The sequence below is a fragment of the Drosophila ananassae genome, chromosome 2L (genome assembly GCF_017639315.1).
Source record: "Drosophila ananassae strain 14024-0371.13 chromosome 2L, ASM1763931v2, whole genome shotgun sequence".
Classification (NCBI taxonomy): Eukaryota; Metazoa; Arthropoda; class Insecta; order Diptera; family Drosophilidae; genus Drosophila; species Drosophila ananassae.
This window is the reverse complement of record NC_057927.1, coordinates 22,504,004-22,522,637: the sequence shown is the minus strand read 5'-3', so window position 1 is coordinate 22,522,637 and position 18,634 is coordinate 22,504,004. Positions and strand designations below refer to the sequence as shown.

The 18,634-nt window shown below is 43.7% G+C and overlaps 1 protein-coding gene across 2 annotated transcripts in view; it reads right to left on the bottom strand.

Moving 5' to 3' along the window:
- LOC6501646 overlaps nt 1–18,634 on the bottom strand; it is a 59,944-nt gene that overhangs the window by 4,422 nt on the left and 36,888 nt on the right. For both annotated transcript variants that reach the window (XM_001955634.4, XM_032456255.2), the window contains exons 3-10: nt 3,456–3,608; nt 3,189–3,389; nt 2,832–2,982; nt 2,580–2,648; nt 1,162–2,153; nt 646–1,091; nt 256–550; nt 27–196 (exon numbers count right to left, since the gene is read on the bottom strand). In XM_001955634.4, coding sequence (XP_001955670.2) covers nt 27–196; nt 256–550; nt 646–1,091; nt 1,162–2,153; nt 2,580–2,648; nt 2,832–2,982; nt 3,189–3,389; nt 3,456–3,608 — 2,477 coding nt within the window. The remainder of the gene's footprint in view (nt 1–26; nt 197–255; nt 551–645; nt 1,092–1,161; nt 2,154–2,579; nt 2,649–2,831; nt 2,983–3,188; nt 3,390–3,455; nt 3,609–18,634) is intronic.

Sequence of the window (18,634 nt, the reverse complement as noted above, 5' to 3'; positions counted from 1 at the left end):
TAACTATAATCCCTGTGAGCACTTACCTTATAGGAGCAATGCTTGCACTCTTTAACAATAGCCTCATGGGTGACATTGTCCAGACTCCACCTAATGTCGTAGTGGTGTACGCGTCCATTGGGGTTTACGGGTGGTTCCCATATAAGTTTCAGGCCATTCTGCTTAATCAGCCTTGAGTTACTGATGGTGCCAGGAGCTAAGATAAAATAAAGCAATTAAATAACAATAAAAAGGATTAAATCCTGGTAATCTTACGATCCTGTTCGGTCTTGACATCCAACTCGCCGTAGAAAATGCGGGTCTTGCAATTGTAAAAGTGCAGATTATACCGCTGATCCGCCTTTAAGTCGGTGACCAACAGCATCGAATTGGATATATTGCGATCCGTGCACTTGGGCTCTTGGTTTGCGAACTGCGGCGGTATGAACATGTGGCACTCGGAAACACAAGTCTCGTTTAGGCTTTCCAGGAACTTGAAGGTCAGTGCCCGGGACTCGATGGTGACCAGTCGAAAGGGCATGTTCGATTGCTCCGAGGTGCCATTCTCGATCTAAAGAATAGAGCGAATGAGGTCAAAGTTAATTAAAGTGTTGATTCGGAATCCGTAACGATGTCAAATGTTCCCCTACAGTACAGTCTACTCACAATCTTCCACTGAACGTAGCGAAAGTCCTGGCCGAGAAACTCATTCTCGCTGGTGATGATTAGAACTCTCATCTTGATCCGAGTGAAGCGCTGCAACAGCATTCCCGTCACACTGGCATCCACCACCATGCTGAAGATGTCCTCTTCCAGCTCCAGCGTCATGTCATCCACTTCATTGTCCAATACCTCGTGCTCTGCATTTCTCAGCACTGTGGCAGCCGCCGTCTGATTCAAGGGCTGGATTATCGTCAAATGGCGACGCACTTCGTCCACCTTCTCCTCCACAGGCGTTAGGGTGCCATGAAGAGGTCCATTCAGCAGCTGGGAGGGATGCGGGTGCGTATGATTGACGGAAAACTGTAGGATGAAGTACTTTTTGTTTTCCAACTCGCCTTGGGACCATTTAACAAACGTATCATTTCCCACGGCTATGGGTCGCAGCATTACTATCATAGAATACATTTTAAGATTAAATTAACTATAAACTAATTAATATATTAAGAGTGCTATACTTACATCCCTGGGTGCAGCAGGTCACCGGAGGACTTCGCAGCGAACTCAGAATCATTTGCTGCGGGACTGCGGTTCCAGATCTCACCTCGGAGGTGGGATAGAGGAATCTGGTTATGAGGGCAAAGGGTCGATACACTGGCAGGTGAGTGGATATGACCACAAACGAGGTCTGGTTCAGTTTCATTGGGGCAAACGACATCCAGCTATGCGGATTACTCCTCACAATGTAGACCACAAACATGGACTCCAGTGTCCGGCTATCGAAGGTTATATTAATGGTGTGAAAGCTATGCGGATAGCAGCGAATGTTCTGCAGGGGATTGGCCTGCTCCGGTTGGGGCTTAAAGCGCATCTCACCAGTTGCCGAGTCCTCACCAGCAACATTTCTCGCCATGCACTGGTAGATGCCCTCCTCCATGGGATCAAAAGAGTGGATGTGAAGCTCGTTGCCGTTTATGTAACGGGTGTAGGAGCTATTTAACTGAGCACCATTGTGGTACCAAGTGATGCTGGGCTGCGGATGACCTTCCGCCCGGCAGGTTAGTGTTTTCGATAGGCTTATGAACACCAGTTCCACAGGCAATCGGCTAACAATTCTCGGCGGAGTGGTCACTATCACCTGGAACGTCTGGGTTTCCAGCGGTGTTATGCAACTGTAGTGACCCTCGTGGCGCTCGTAACTTGCATTTTTGATGGCCAGAGCTACGCTATTGTTGCTTAGTTGGACTACGGTGTTGTTCGGATGCTGTAGATACCACGCAATGGACACAAAGTCCGCCACGGCGTGGCACTGCAGCAACACCGACCCGCCGGCGGGCACGTACACGGTGGCATTCTGGAAAGCAGGCAGTAGCTGGGCCTCCGATACCGCCGTCTCCGGATGATCCGGCTCCTCCTGGTCCAAAGTTTCGGTATCCTCGCCTTTGGCCTCCACGCGCAGCTGCCAGATAAACTGACGATGGCCCCTGTTGGCAAAAGTATTCTGGGCCACGCATCTGCAACGGATAATTGATAATGATGGTCAGTGGTCAGAGTGGTCGGAGTAGTTTCGTGCGATAATTGACATGGACAATGGCCACAATTACAGCAGCCGCTGAGCCGCCGCTAAGTGTAAATTAATGCATTGTTTAAGGGCACCCTAGCGGTGCAAAATGTTCGCACAGATACGGGCATTTCAGGGGAGGGACGGGGCTGCTGATGAAGTGCCGCTAAAGGTGTTGATTTTGCCACAACAGCTAAAAGGGGTGTACTGGGGCACACACAACGATGGCAGCCAAATGGAAAATTACCGCCAGTTTTGATTTAGTTTAACTGGGCAGATCTGGGATATAGTTAACGAGGAAAAAGCATCTTCACAGTTGCCGCGAATTACATAAAAGAACTAAACATTTTATTGTGAAAATCTCAGCCTTCATACTCACTTGTATTTTCCAGCTTGCTCCTGACGTAATTTCCGCAATATCAGAGTGCCATTGGACAGGATAAGAGCACTGTCGCAACAATAAAAGAAACAAACAAACAAATACATTCATTTTAACGTTACTACTATATAATATATAAAGGAGTAGGACACTCAAAGGACTTGGTCAACCCATCCAGCTGGCCGACTATCTATACACTGGATAAATAAGTCGTAGCCCAGGCTGGATGCTTCAACACGGATCTTTACTCGCCTGTTGTCATTAGCCAGGGAATCGTTGTTAAAATACCAGTTGAAACGGGCGGGGGGAACGCTCAGGAAGGGGCAGTCCAGGACAAGGGGCTTGTCCTCCACAGCACTTATATTGGCCTGCTGCTGTTGACCCAAAAAGACTCGTTTGAGGACTGCAAACGAAAAGATTTATTTATAATTTGGAACTATGTTCTTGGCTTTAAAACTGTTTTTTTTTCGGAATTGGATCGCAAACAAAATTTGTAAATTTTAAATTATTTTTTTACAATATCATCCTAAGAGAATCTTTTCAAATTTAAATTGAAAATCACTTTATTTGAAAGTCAATTTAATGTCAAGCTCTGGGATGTCTGCTCACCTGGATATTCGACGGTGATGAGGTCGGATATTACCGCCGACTCATCCCACTCAATCTTGCATCGATAGGCACCGGTGGCCTTCTCGTTCGGCGGCAGACGCAGCGTTCCATTCTCGAAGATGAAAAACTCATTCTTGCGAATGGACAATTGCTCGATGACCGCGTCATTCCGATACCAGGTGCAGTAGATGGGCTGGTTGTCTGTGCGTAGCAGAAGGACATAATGTATTGACTGCACTGGCATCTGTCAGATTTTTAGATACTCACCCTGGAAGTAGTTGTAGGGCGTGAGGATGGGGATGCATGGCAGATAGTAGAAGGTATGGGGCTTGCTGATGGTCAGTCTTGTGACGGCGTGCTTCTGGATTTGTAGAAACGGTATGAGGGTGGATGAGTTCTTCGGTTGTGTGACGGCAGCAACTGCAAGAGAGCAAACGTCAATTGATTAAGAATCTGTTCTTGGCGCGACGGAACTAAATTATTGGTACCAATAATCCTACCGCCCATTTGCCCAGACAATAGACAAAAGGCGGCCAACAAAGAGGCCACCACACAAAAAGGAATTAACGGCGGGAAAAAAATGAAAATGTTATTTATATTCTAGCTTAATCTATTGGCTGTTATAAATTTCACGCTTTTCACTTAACACCGCCCCACAGTCCATGGGCCCTCCCACAACTGCATCGAGGTTTTTACTGCAACGGCCATAAATACCCAGGGCACACAGAAAAAATCTGAGAAATAGAAACTGCCAAACAACGGAGTCGTGCTGGGCTCAGGGTTTGGTTCATACACTTGGAAAAATAGTTTGAACTTTAATAAGATCATATATAAGAATTTCAGAAGGCTTAAAATCTTTAAAAGAAAGGCTTGCATATCTTACTTAGAATCCATGAAAACAATAATTTATTTCTTGATAGGGAAGGGAATATAGGATGTTTTTAATAGATTTTAATTTCTTTAATTTATATATTTATAAAATTAATTTCCATGTGTATTAACTCGAATTCTGGCTCAGTCTGAGTCTGGGTAGGTCCCTGGCTCCAGTTCTTTTCGGTCTGGGTCCAAGCTACGGTCGGAGTCTCTACTACGTGCTGCAGGCGTGTCCAGGCAGACTTGGCGTGTTAATTAATTTTTCTGCTGCTGCTGTTCTGTTGTTGACGCGCCGGCCGGCCATGGTCACCAGCACTGTCCAGTCCAGGCCAGTCCAGTTCTGTCCATCCAACCAAGTCGAGTTCCGTCCACTAGCGTTGACTTTGTCTTTGTCCGACAGTGCGTATACGTGATATTAAGCAGTTGAAACAATTACATGGCCAGCGGGCAGCAGAGTGGCCATTTGCATACGACTTTGTCGAAAGTCGTCCATCAACCATCACCCATTGTAGCATTATCTATTAGCAGCTAGCTGCTAGCTGTGAGTTCCAGGGAATGCGAAATGATAATGCCCGTTGCCAGGTTGGGTACTTGGCTCGGTGATAAATGGTCGAATTGCGGCAGCCGAAGAACGAACTCGTTCCCCGCCCCATAACAAATGTCCGGACATTAGTCAAATGCGTTGAAATTTATGCTAAAAATGCAATCAACTTGCGTTCCGCTCGACGGACGTCCTTAGTCTGAAATCCCCCCAACTCTCAGCCACCCCCCCTGCATCTTGCATCACCCCCGCAGTTGCATCTCCAATCAGCTAGCCACCCAAGTGGCCAAGTGCACTCAGTTGTTGCCAAATGGTGAATGCTGAATGTGGAATGCTGAATGCCGAGCACTGAGTGCTGAATGCTCGTTAGTCAGTCACAAATTGTGGCAAGTTGGTTGCTTCTTTTTTTTGTGCTCTTATAGTAGCAGCATTTGTAGTTTTTCTGCTGGGCAAGGAAACCGAATATTTGTTTCGGTTTTGATAAATGAACTACTATAAATTAGATAATTGCTGAACATGCCGGGATGGATGTACTGCGCACGAGTATCTTAAAGCTTTGACTTTGGAATGTGCCGACTGTGCTCGGCTCGCCTGATGTTGCATGTTTGTACGCAATGTGTTGCAATTTTTATTGCAGTAATTACACGCAATGCCCTGGCGGCAATTTGACGCATGGAAATGCCTTCGACAGCAGAAGCTCCGCTAAGTGCGGCAAATTTACAAACACAGTCCAGGACAGTGTGAGGAGGAGATTACGGACCAAAGGGGCAGCAGCGGCAGCGGCAGCGCCAGCAGCAGCAGTTGCAGTTGCAATTTCAGTTCCAGTAGCAGCAACAACAGCATGTGCATGTGCAGCCGGGGCGTAATTGTTATAGCGTATACGAAATTGTTTCAATAGCTGGGCGTTTAATTGCACTTTGGCAACTAACGACTATAGGCAAGGAGGCAAGGGAGTTACAGAGTCAAAGTTCAGCGATTTCTACTTTTTTTTCGCTTTTTTTTTTTTTGTCATCTGAGGCACACCTTTCCCGGGGCCATTTGTCATCGCCTGTTTTCAGGAGAGCAAAGGAAAATGTCAGCAGCAGCAGCATTACCTTTAAGCACTTTCGGAAAATGTGTTCAGGGATTTCATTAATTACATTAAATATTATAACAAGTGGGATAATTATAATTCCAATATTAAAATGAAAAAGAAGAATAAATACATATATTATTCTGGTCAGTTTACATAATCATGAAGTAAAAATTAGTAACATAAATAGATGCCCATTTTTTCTTAATGTATGGCCAGAAATCCTACGAAGTCATTAGCACATTGAAGCTGCTTAGAATCATTAAACTTTCAAATTAATTGCTCCAATCCTGGAGTCGATGCTCATATGGAACCATCTATTTAATGTTCCTGACATTCACTTTGTTCGGGAGCATTTCGAATTGAAACCATTCCGCAGCCTTCTAAGCCCCTTGGCTGACTATGGCTATCAATTATGTGGGATCGTTCACTTGAATTGGCGCCCCCACAGATGCAGCAGCTACAAATATATATTGTGTAGTATGGTATCCCCCAGATTTGCTATCATCGAAAGCCATTTGGAGCTGCCATCGCTGACCATAACTCAGAGCAGCTGCAACAAGATCCCCAATCTCGGTGATTGAACTGTCATGACATTCAGCTTTCGTTGAGGCAACACATTATCTTCTCCCCCAACCCTTTATACATTTTTTATATAATTTCCCCTCATTTGTATTAAAATCTGTCTTGCATAGCATTGGAAGGCAAAGTCAAAGCCAAAGCAATGCATTTAGTAAGTCTTCTTAGTCCACTCAGTGGAGAGGAATGTTTCCCAGAATCGTGCTTGAATGCTGTTTGACGAGCGGCACTCTAACCCACCAACACACGGCTCTCAGATACACCATTACATGCTTAGCACTTACTAAGTTGTAGCAAGTTGCAAGTCAATAGTATGGGGGCGGGGCGGAGGCAGATTGCAATTTAGAAGCAAGGGAACTGGGCGCTGCAGCTCGAATTTGCATAGTTGAACGCATGTTGCTATTGCACAGTGGATTAAATCGTGATTCAAACAGTAGCTTTGGATTGTGAAGTTTTTTTTAAATGAAAACAATAAAGATTATTGAATATTTATTTACTTATTGATTGACTTAAAAAATAGAAAAAGAAATACCATTTTCAATATAAAAATAGATAACGTCATCACAGTGCATTCCAGGCAGCAACTGTTGCTGCACTCGATGATGAATGCAACTGCTGCAACAGCAGCACCAGCAGCAGCAGAAGCTTTAGCAGCAAGCACATAAATTGCCGGCTGCTGCACTGAGCTTATCAAACGGCAACATCTTGTGCATAGATAAGCCGGCCTCGGCCTCGGCCTCGGCTACGGCTGCGGCTGCGACTGCGGCCTCCAACTAACGGCAACCGCTGGGTCCCCATGGAATTTCGTAAATTCAAATTGCCTGGCATCCTTTAATGCCACTGGAGCTGGTGCTGCTGCGACTGCTCCCGCTGTTGCTACTGCGGCAGCTGCAACAGTGGCACACTTTTACCGCTCCAAATCCGAAGGCTGATGCTGCTGCTGCTGCTGCAACGACGTCGGCGGCGGCAACATTTTATGCAAAATGCAACGCGCATGAGATAATTTATCGCCTAATGACGTGCTGTTCTAAGGTTGCCCGCGTTGTTGTAAAATGCAATAATAAAATGTGCCTGCAGCAGGAAGATGGCAAGTAAAAAATAAAAAATATAAAAAAATGGCAGTATGGAAATGGAAAAAAAAAAATGAAAGAAAATTAAAAATGAAATTTAAATGCTGCACGAGCGAGCAGACAGCAGACAGCAGACGAGCAGGAAGGTGGAGTGGGAGAACTGGTTGCCAACTATCTGGGCACCAGCAGGATGGGAGCCTCCCCCGACTCCATCTTCTTCCCCAGCTCCTTCACCTGCTGCCCCCCCTTCTGCTCCTTCTTCTAACTATAATAGCATAGAGAGCATTCTCGGCTGTCGCTTTGGGGGCGCTCAACGAGAATTTATGAATGTGCAAATGCATACGACAATTTCGCGCATAAATGTAAGCTCCTGCCATGCAGCAGAAGGGCAGACTTTCTTCATAGGGAGAGAGTGGAGTGTAGTGGAGTGTAGTGGAGTGTAGTGGAGTGGGGTGGGGAGCAGCACCCACCACAAGTTTGCGGAAAGAAAGAGACACATGCATAGAAATGAAACGAGAAAGATCGGATGGCAGTCGAAGAAGATGCGTGTGCACATTCCGTGACATTCCTCCATTCCTTTCTACCCTGGCATGTGGGAAGTTCTATGGTTGCACAGAAAGTATCTTGTAGCTGAAGTTGCAACAACAGCAACATCATCGCTATGCAACTTGAATCGCATCCATTGATTGCACACAGTTCATTGGCGCGAGTTGCAAGAAGGATTGAATCGCAGAGGGAGTCTAGCACGGAGCAGGGGGAGTAGAATGGCGAATGCATCGCCTGAATGCCTGGGCTTATTTGGGTTAGCAGTTCAAATAGTTATACGTGCTGTTTTGATCAAATTTTCGAAAATGCCAAAAGAGAAAATTTATTGAAAGGACCCGCAGGCATGCCGCAACAGCAAAAGCAACAGCAATTGCAACTGCAACTGCAACAGCAAAAACCACAGCAACAACTGCTATAATTTCTCCTTTTTGGTTAGCATTGTTTGCCTTTTTGCCAAGGAACCGACTAAAGCTGCATATGGTTGCTCAATTGAATGTCTGTGGTTCGGAGTAATTGAGTGGTTGAGAAATACTAGAGAAATGGAAACTATTTAAATGTGCAAACTGCAGACTGCACATACCTAACCCATCCACCCACTAACCAATTCCCAAGCCAAACACACACATGTTGGTTAGGCGAAGCAAAAAAAAAAATACTACGTTCATACATGAATGGATGAATGAGCCAAGGAGACTGGCCATTGAAGCACTTTAGACAATGGCGAGAATTTACTTGTGAAAAAGTTAAAGATAAATTGCTTTTTAACCTACAAACTCCGCTCTAGGTTCTTGGCTAGTGCTAGTTGGTCCTGTGCTTTGTTTGTTTGCCACATGCCACATCCAAATCTTGCCCCTCCCTCGGAGCTCTTCTTTATCACTGCCACACAAAGCATTTCAATTGACATATTTGGTTAACTTTTGGCGTCCTAGAAAATTCGCATTCAGTAGTTGGAATAAATTTTCTTTGGCAATTTGCATTGCACGCACAGGCCGAGGCTTTCATCCAGCACTGTGGGAAAAAGGGTGGTACTTTTGAATGTTTTGTGGTTGAAATATTTACTTTTCAGTATTTAAGTTGTGGGCAGTTCTTAGATTATTAATTAGATTGGTTTATTCTCAACAGCCACTTTAAAATTGTTTAGTTTTCAGAAACTAAAGAACTCTGCGCACACATTGTTTACTTATTTTATGAAAACTTACTAACTAAAAGTGCTGTTTAAACAAGTGCTTAAATTAATTACAACTTTAATGGAATTTAATATCTTCAAAAAATAGTTTTTGCCAGAGTGCAGACGCGTAGAAGAAGGATGCCTTGGCACGGAATGGATGTGAAATGGAATTTTATCTAAATGTTGTTTGGGGCGTGTGCCAGAAGCCAGTATTGTGAAAGCTGTGTTTGTGTAAATGGAAGTTTGGCCCCAATATAAACGAGTCAAGAACAATGGGTAATGGGAAACGGCTTTTGTTCGAATTTACTTCGACTCGAAGCCATGGCAAATACCACCATAGTATGTTAGCTGAAACTTTTCCAGGGATTATTAAAGGATTATGGGGGATTCGAATGGAAATTTCCGCATTCACATGGCAAATGAGAAATTCATGAAAATGGCAAATGATTTTCGATTAAAATCAATATAAGGAGCTATAGTCGATCCAATTTATACAGTGCCACACAGCACAGTTTGTTGCCACCAGGTCTGCCCCATCTGGCCCATTTTGCTGAGCAAACAGTACCTAATTGGCCACTTCGCAACTAGCTGAACACACATAAATAGCTACTCTCCTCTTGTATGCATTGGACAAATATACGAGCAGCACTCATACTCCTTCCTGGAACCAAGTCGGGCCAACGCCAACTACCGAACTGGCCAACTGGCCGAGTCAATGGCTGTCACAATAGCGGATAACCAAAATACAATATGCTGCTGCCCATAAGCGAACTCATTTCCGCTGAAATTTGGCACCAACTCTTCCAGTGCAGTGCAGTGCTGGGCTGGGCTGTGGCAGTGCCTCCAATGCAGTGCAAACAGTTCCCCCTCAATAAATCATATTGTAAAATTTCCGTTCAATATTTTTCGCCGGCAACGTAAACAAACAACGGCCACTGGCAGGCAACAATTTGAAGCAGCAAGCCAGTGGAGAAATGCCAGTGGGTGTGGGAATCAAAAAAAAAGAGATATACATCGAGAGATTATTTGTTTGTTTTGAAGGAAATAAATAAACTGAAACTTAAGTTTATGGATTTGAAATAAAAATATATATAATTCTTGATGAGTTGTGTGAGAAATGCCAAGCTTAGACTCTTCTTAGACCTAATCCTCTGACCCAATTCCAATCAAATTTAATACATTTTTATGTCCTGTGTAGAGAAGTTATCCATGAAAGTATTGTTTGGCCACATTGTATGCTAAATGGCGAAATGTGAAATGCGGAGAATGTGCGTTTACCCAACGCTGCAGCGGACGAAAGGAGGAAACTGATGATGACGGGCATGAGTTGCACTCTTATTTCCTCTGCTTGCAACGCCAGAGCCACTACCAATGCCACTGCCACTGCTCGGCTGCATTTTTAAATGGGTTAAAGGTAAACCATTTACCAATGACTCAATACAGCTTCCTGGAAAACCGGCAGACCCCTATCCACATGCATTAAAACCAAATAAATAAATAAGCTGATTCTGCTGCTCCTGCTGCAGCTCCATGCCACCGAAAAAATTGCCAAAAAATTGAGAAAAAAGAAAGCAAACTACATACAATCGAGTATATACAAAAAAAATATATATATATAAAAGAATAGAGCACTGGGAGTACAAGGAGCAGAAAAACAGAACCACGCTCGCAGGATGGCTGGATGAAGGATGGCTGGTCAATAGTCAATGGCCAAATAGCAGAAAATAACAATGTTGCCAATGGCCAACGAACCAAACAACAGCAACAAAAACATCAATAAAATAATAAAAACGAAAGAACGGAGGAGACCACAAAACCCCATGGTCAAGCCAAGTTAAAAAAATAAGTAAGAATGTAAGAAAAAACAAGAAAGGAGGAAATTATAAAAATGTTTCAGTTGAAGCGGGTGAAAAATACGAAATGCAAGCACACATTCATGGCATACTATGCACTGAGAGAAATGATTGAAAAAGGTAGCTTTTTCTTCTAGTAATACATCCACAAGTAACCCTTATTTTCTCTCTGTACATAGAATACTCCAAGCCCTGGCAAGAAAATGGAACAGATCGAGTGGAAGAGTGAAAGAAAAACGTACTCTGTTTTATTTTGGTGGCCAACGGAAGCCAAGGGAATTTTCGTAAGCTTTCGTACGCAGAAAAGTGCAACCACAAGCCGCAGTCAGCAACTTTTGTCCACTGGACACTGGGCGTGGCTCAGGGAGGCGTGGGTGTAGATGTGGATGTTGGTTTGGGTCTGGGTTTGGGCTTGGGCTTGGGCTTGGGCCGTTGCAGACAACAATGTGTGTAAGAGTTAACTATATAGCCATGTGCGTATGTATTATTGCGGTCTGTGTCCAACGAGCGGCAACCGTCAACCATTTACCATCAACCATCTACCGGCAACACATCCCCATATCCGCATCCACATCCACATCCACATCCACAATTACAAGTCCATCAACGTCGTCGTTCTTTCGTCATCGTCATTCTCATGATTGCAAGTGGCACGTACAGAGGCGGTCAAGATAATAGGGTGGCAAGTCAGAATGGCAGTCATTTTTCAAAGGATTAGGCGGTAAATAGGTTAAGGGAGATAATATCGTGAAAGGATCTAGAACCTAGATTTGAAACTAATTTTCTGGGTAATAATGCTCTGAAATTATAGTTTTTATTAGCTTTGAAGTCATTATTTTTAATCAATTTTTAACATAATCTAATATTTATTTAAATAGAATTATAACTCCCCAACAACTCATACTTCTTACACCATTTCTTTATCGTTTGAACTATTTATTATCCTTGATAATAACTTATTCTGAGAGTAAACTTTGAAACCAAGTTGCTTTTTAATTTTTTCAACTATTTAAACATTATACTTAACATGACCGCCGTTGTAAGCATGTGTATTTGAGCTTCTACAATGATTTTCTTTGGGCTGCCAACGCCTCCCACCATGGCACGGTATCCCACATCTCATAGACCATAGAGTTGCGCCCCCACAAGGCCCTTGCCACAACACCCTCCTCCTGGTAGCCTCCTTTCACCTCAGTGGAGCTACCAAAGCTCACCCGAACCGAACCGCTCGCTCACTCGCTCCCGATTATTATGCATCATTTAACAGGAAACATTGTTGCAGTCAATGCCTAGGGCTTGGGGGGGCCACACGAGTTGGTAGAGGGGCAGGACAGGGCAGGTTGATGGGCTCTTGCCACTTTTTTCCTTGTTGATGGCCCAGAGAGGCAGCGTCACGAACGTTGCTGGCGACGAACGTGCCACAAAAATGTTTCACCGAATGCGAATTGCAAGAAAAATTATTGTTATTATGAGTTGCTAATTGAATGGAGTTGATGTGGTGGCCACCCGATGGAGGGAATCAGGATGAAGGGGCACTTTTGTGGAGTCTACACTGCTGTCAGCACTGTCGATTAACTTTCAGACACTTGATTGATTACAGAGTATCTTAAAGATACATTTAATCACCTTTCGCAGGTCAAATTTCATCCCTTTTAATTGAGAAAAGAGCTGAATAGGAACCATAACGGGAGGTCCTTTCATTATCCTCTCTATCCTTTCGGGATGCCACTTCAACTTCATCGTTTAAACGATTCTAAAATATTCATTGGCTGTCAGAAACAAAGGTAAACTGTCCAATATTGACAGCCCTGGGAATCAATACAATAAACACAAACAAACCCATGTCGGGGGGATGTTGACAAGCCAAGGCGAATTTTGTTCAGTGCACGCCAAACTAACTGTACAAAGTAAATAAACGTAAAATGTAAAAATTTGCATTTCTTTGGTGGCACAGGCACAGACCGGGCACCGGCATCCAAACACCGGGCGTGTTATGTTGTCCATGTGTGTACGAACGATTCTATATGTATGTATGCTTGTCACTGCCCATAAACATTATGGTATGTGTAATCACCGCTTCAGAGTTTTTGTATGTTTTTTTTTTACCACTTGCCCCTTGGACGCCCCCATCAGGTATGGGTCTCTCCATATCGCTACCTCAACGCTGTCAATGTCAAAGTCATACATGATTCCCAACATGCCAAAGCCAAAAGCGAACATCAGCGGCAACAACAGCAAGTTGCATGCAACGTTGTTGAAAGCTGAAGCCGGCAAAACGAAGCTTACTACGAGAATTCCATGCGCATAATTTATTTAAAGATTCTCTCAATATTGGACAAACATCGTCTGCAGGTGAAATCTATTTGCATTTATCGTTGAGCCGGAAAATTGCAAAACTAAACTGCAAACTGTAAACTGCCAACTGGATGGTGCAGCCATAAGCAACGGGCGAAAGGTAAAAGGGGGCATGACTCTTGCACAGATGGCCAAATGGCAGCAGGAGCAGCTACAGCAGCAACCATCCTAAAGGAAACTGGGGGAAAATTTTGTGATTTCTCTCGAAAATGCGTTTAATGTGACGACAACGACATTGCGTGCAATGGGCAGGTCCTCTGGTCTAGACTCGATCCGATTCGATACGAAAATAAAATCGTATAAAAGCCAAACTGATGCTGGTGTTGATGTTGCTCCTTTATTTTTCGTTACTGCTCCTGCCCGGATCCCAGAATCGATTCACCAAATTAGCGGCAACATGACTTTCTGTGTTGTAAATAAATTTTCCGCCACAAGGAGTCGAACACGCGCAACGGAAATTAAAAAAGGAGCAGACAGCCATACGAGGGGAAGTCGGCCAAGAGCCTGCTCTTGATGATAAGAGGATGCTATTGAAGATAATGAAACATTCGATTTTTTAATTACATTTGCCTGGTAATTAATTCACTTGACGTCTTCCCAAAACTCTCTGTTTCTAAATACACTAAAAGCCTTAAAGTTAAAGAATTTTAAAAGCCAATTATAAAGGTTTCAAATTTAATAAAAGACTGGGGACTTTTTGCGAGTGCATTTTTGGTCCCCCTGTTGTTGCCACAAAGTGTTGCAGTCAACACGTTTAATGGTATTGCATTAACTTAAAGAGGCATTAGTGCGTAAGTATGCCGTAATCTAGAACACTGAGGGGAGAATCGCCAGCTGTCCAGAATTCTGGACTAGGAGTGGACCCCAGAGTAGCAACTCGACTTCTGGCCTTTGACGAACGGCCTGGCCTGGCCTGGCCAGGCATGGCATGGTCCGTCCAGAAGAATCAACCCGTCAAGCAGTCAACGAGAGCCACGGACCAAACACTGGACGCGTTGTACTTGTTAATTGCTGCGGAAGCACTCAATTAAAAGCGCGTGAAACGACCGCGCCACCTGCGTATATGGATGCCTATATGTGGTATATATGTAGATAGTATATACCTCCTCCTGTTAACGCAGGAGATAGGGGAGGAGATACTAAACCACTGCCTGACTGTCTGACTGACTGGGACTACAGCAAATTAAGGCCGCAGGAAACAAACAAATGCGGCGTAATCAAAAAGCGGTAAATGACTGACACTGTAAATAGTTTATAGGCAAATGCATAAACTTGCAAATTGCCGGCAAACAAATCCAGCCAGACCAGAATGGACCAGGACCAAAATGTAACGTTTGCCAGTGGATTGGGTAGCAACAGTACCACGAACAGCAATAGCAACGATGCGAATCAAGTCGCAAAAAAAGCAACAACGTTGCGGGAATGCAATAATGCAACTGTTTGTCAATGTTTGCCGAGACTAATTAGATGGCAGCTGAGCGCTGACTGATGAAAGATGCATGAGAGAACCTTAATTGGATATGTGATGGATGGCCACATATGCAGATACACAGATATATAGCTATCTATCTATGAGATAGATAGATAGATGGATAGATAGATAGATAGATAGAAATTCATACAAATGAATGGAGTCGAACATGAGGCATTCGCATTTGCAACTTGTTATTCAAATTTCATGTGTCGGTTTTGGTCTGGCTTAAATTGTTTTTCCTCCATCTGGCTTAGATACTGACTAATCGATTAATCTTAATATGGCATCTAGTCGGTCGGAATGAGCCGAGTGTCATTGATCTCCCGCTAAGTGACAGTTTCGTGGCTGCGAAGGCATCATCGATCATAGGCACACCCATCTATCAAAACCTCTGACTGGATGGCCAAGGCCTGTCGAATTAAGGCATTCGAATGAAATGGTGATTCACCTGTACATCACTCATAATGAGTACAATTGTGGCTACAAAATTATATCTTATTAGCTTCATTTTAATGTAACTAATATTATTAACTCTTTGAAGTTAGAGTTTTGGGTATAAATATCCTCTTAAGCTCATCTGAAGCCTTGCTTCACTTGCAGACTTCTTGTAGAAACCTCAGATATGATTTTCCTATTATCCCGACCGCAACTGTTCCGGCCATTCCGCACTCGGCCACAAAGTCACTGGCAGAAGACAGCCGCAATGTGCCGGCTGGCCAACATTACATTTCAAGAGCCGGGGCGTGACGTCGTTGCAAGTTGCAACTGTTTGTTGTTGCGGCTGTCGTGACATCATAAGGCAAAATGTCAGCAGTTTTATTATCACAAGCACAGACCCAGTGGCAGTGGCTGTGGCAGAGACTGAGGCACAGGCACAGGCCTGGCACACACGCATGAAATAAGAGTTTCTGAAGCAAGAGCAGCAGCAGCAGCAGCAGCAGCAACACGAGCGCCTGCAACTGTTGTTGCAGTTGTGGCACTTGCTGTTGTTGGGGGCATTCGCACAGTGTGCCGCATAAATAATGCAGTTCATTATGTCATTTAGCGGCACGTTGTTGCGTGCAACTAAGACGCCGTTGGAGAGTCAGAGTCACCATCACCATCATCATCGCCATCCACATAGACATCATATCGTAGTAGTCACTGGCAGCGGATCTGATCTTATGCCGGCTGCTCGCATTGTGTGTTCTGTTGTGTGAGTCTCTGTTGCTGCACGCCAAGTGCGGAAATGAAGTTGTCAATGAGCCACTTCCACAATTTATGACCGCTGCGACGATGCTGGTGCGGCGGCAACCAACTCGACCACCGCCTGCCAAGATCTTAATTATGACTTGAGTAATGTGGAATAAACGATAAAGCCTGCTCACGCAAATACACTGCAAGAAACTATACAAGTATATATGTATGTATGTAAGTAGGAGATTGCATTCGTAACTTGGCCAAGTCGGCCAATCAACAACATAAATCAAGCAGCCTCCTGACTGCAAATGGTTATGGAATTGAAATTGAAATCGGTCTTGGTCTTGGTGTTGGAACGGCTTGGGCCGTTGTGGGACTTTGTGAGAAATGCGAATAAATGTCGACGACAACCTCATAAAAATGTCAAATAAAATGTGGCAGCCATTTTTGTGCATTTGCCAAATTTGCGAAATTTAATTGTGGCGTAAAAATTTGCAAATTTATGATGATTTTATTGCACTATTTTTTTATTTGTCCACTTTTGGCAACTGACCAGAGCGGCCCAAGAGGCTTGCTTTCTGGAGCAACTTTCAAGAAATAACATTTATTTATTCCTATGAGCTGGGCTGGGCATCTATTTTGTTTGTTTGGTTGCTTATTCGCATCAAATCCGATGATTGAACTGAGTCTTAGGAAATGAGAGTGCGCCGTCTGGGCCCCGGCTGGGAACAAAGCCCCGGCATTAAGGGAAATGTTCGTCAGACTTATTTTATTGAGTGTGGAAATTTCATTGTAACAAATCAATTAATAGCTGGCGGTGCAGACGGCGGGATGGGGGAAGAAATTGGAGCCAGAAGGGACAAGGATGATTGTTGCTATTTGGCGCTCTGTTTTGGCTCTTGGCAATCAGCAGTAATCAACCGTAAGGGGTGGCAGGCTGGCTCCCAAGTGCGAGGTGCTGATGAGGGAAGGACCCTGCTCCGACGCTGGTCCCGGGCTGGACGGTGGCTGGCAGAGTTCGGTGTCAGATGACGCTGCCAGCCATACACGTCTGACTGCGCAAGCACCGCCGATTTTAATCAAAAAAGGAGAGAAGTTCGAACTCTGGGATACCCTCGAAATATGTTTTAAAATAAGGACAAATTTAAAAACAACCTCATAATATAGCTGGTAATCTAAAAACCAGTTAAAAGAACAATCTTAATGCCAAACTTGAAAAAGAATGTCCTTAGAATTCCAACAAACTCATCACAAAAACTAAAATACTTCCAAGGAAAGTACATCAACGAGGATGACGACAACATCTGGCAGCGTTGGAATCGACCAGAAGAGGGTCTGTGGGGCGCCCCAGAAGGGCGGGGCACGTGGACGGCGAAGGGACTTAATCGATTATGCGATTTAATTGAACTAAAAACGCTTAATAAGCAATAAAAGCTCACACAAGCACAAACCCGTGCCGGGGAAAACAAATTAAAAGTAACACTTAAAATTACACCACGTCGACGACGACGACGTTGGCTAATGAAAAGAAACCAGCAGCAACTAATAGGACTCCCTGCTCCCATTCCCCTCCCATTGCCCATCTTGCACTTACACTCGGCATTGCCTTTAAAGAATCGTATAATAAAATTTTATTTCCTTTGAAATGAAATTTTGTGAGGCGTTGAAAAAATGCCATTTTCATTTTCAGCTGGCAGGCGAAAATTGAACGAAACTACATGGAAGGCACTGAAAATCGAAATGCCAAGGGAGTTGGGTGGGGAGGACACGGGGTCAGAGTTTAAATGCTGTTAAACACATTCATTTATCAAATTTCATTTTATTAATTCGCCTCTTAAGTGGGGTGGATGGATGTCGGCCCTATTTCTGTATAAGTGTGTGCTATATATTTTGGGAGAGTGAAACCAAGAGCCCCAAAGGCAGCATCAGGCATCAGGCATCAGCATCAGAATCCTCAGCAGCGTCAGTGGTCTTAAAAGATTATAAACGATTCCTGGAAAAGTGGCAGAGTGATTATATCCATGTTTCTATGGTAGCTAAGCCAAAGGTCCAAAGCTGTGTGGAACCAAGCGGAATGCCAGAAATGTATTCCAGAGCATTAGATGGTAGATGATGATTCATTAGGAGAAAATTTGTTTGTCTTGCTAATTTCAATGGGATTTGCTAACCGCCTTAAACTCACATTGTTTGTACCCATTTCTGCTGAAATATTTGATTTAAAATATTTCAATTATTATATTAAATATTTGCTATGCTAATCTTTGCCTAAGAGAATCTCCCAGCGGGCCACTCTATACACAATGTTGTAAGAATTCTAACTTAATTAGAGCCCGAAATTGTTTGTTCATCATTTGGCTAGCCGAAGGCGGTAAACAAGCCGCTTCTATGTAAGTACTATCCCGAAGACTATATCCAAGTTCAACGAACGAAATTTATAGACAATATGTGCGTATGCATTGCTGAATTGCAGTAACACTTTGAAAAAAATTATTAAAAAAGTTGGATCATAAAAGTTTAATACCTTTATGTGTGGCAGACAAGGAAGTAATCTTTTTATGATTATTTACTGTTTAATGTTTGCCAGAAAATAAACTATTAACACTTTTTTATTAGTGTTTCGTCAAAGTGAGTCAGTTGCGCTAGAGAGTGCTTTACATTTAGACAAACAACAAACAGACGGAGGCAAACAAGCCTTTTCAGTTGTTAGGTGGTGTTTGCTCTGGTGTTTGTATTTGC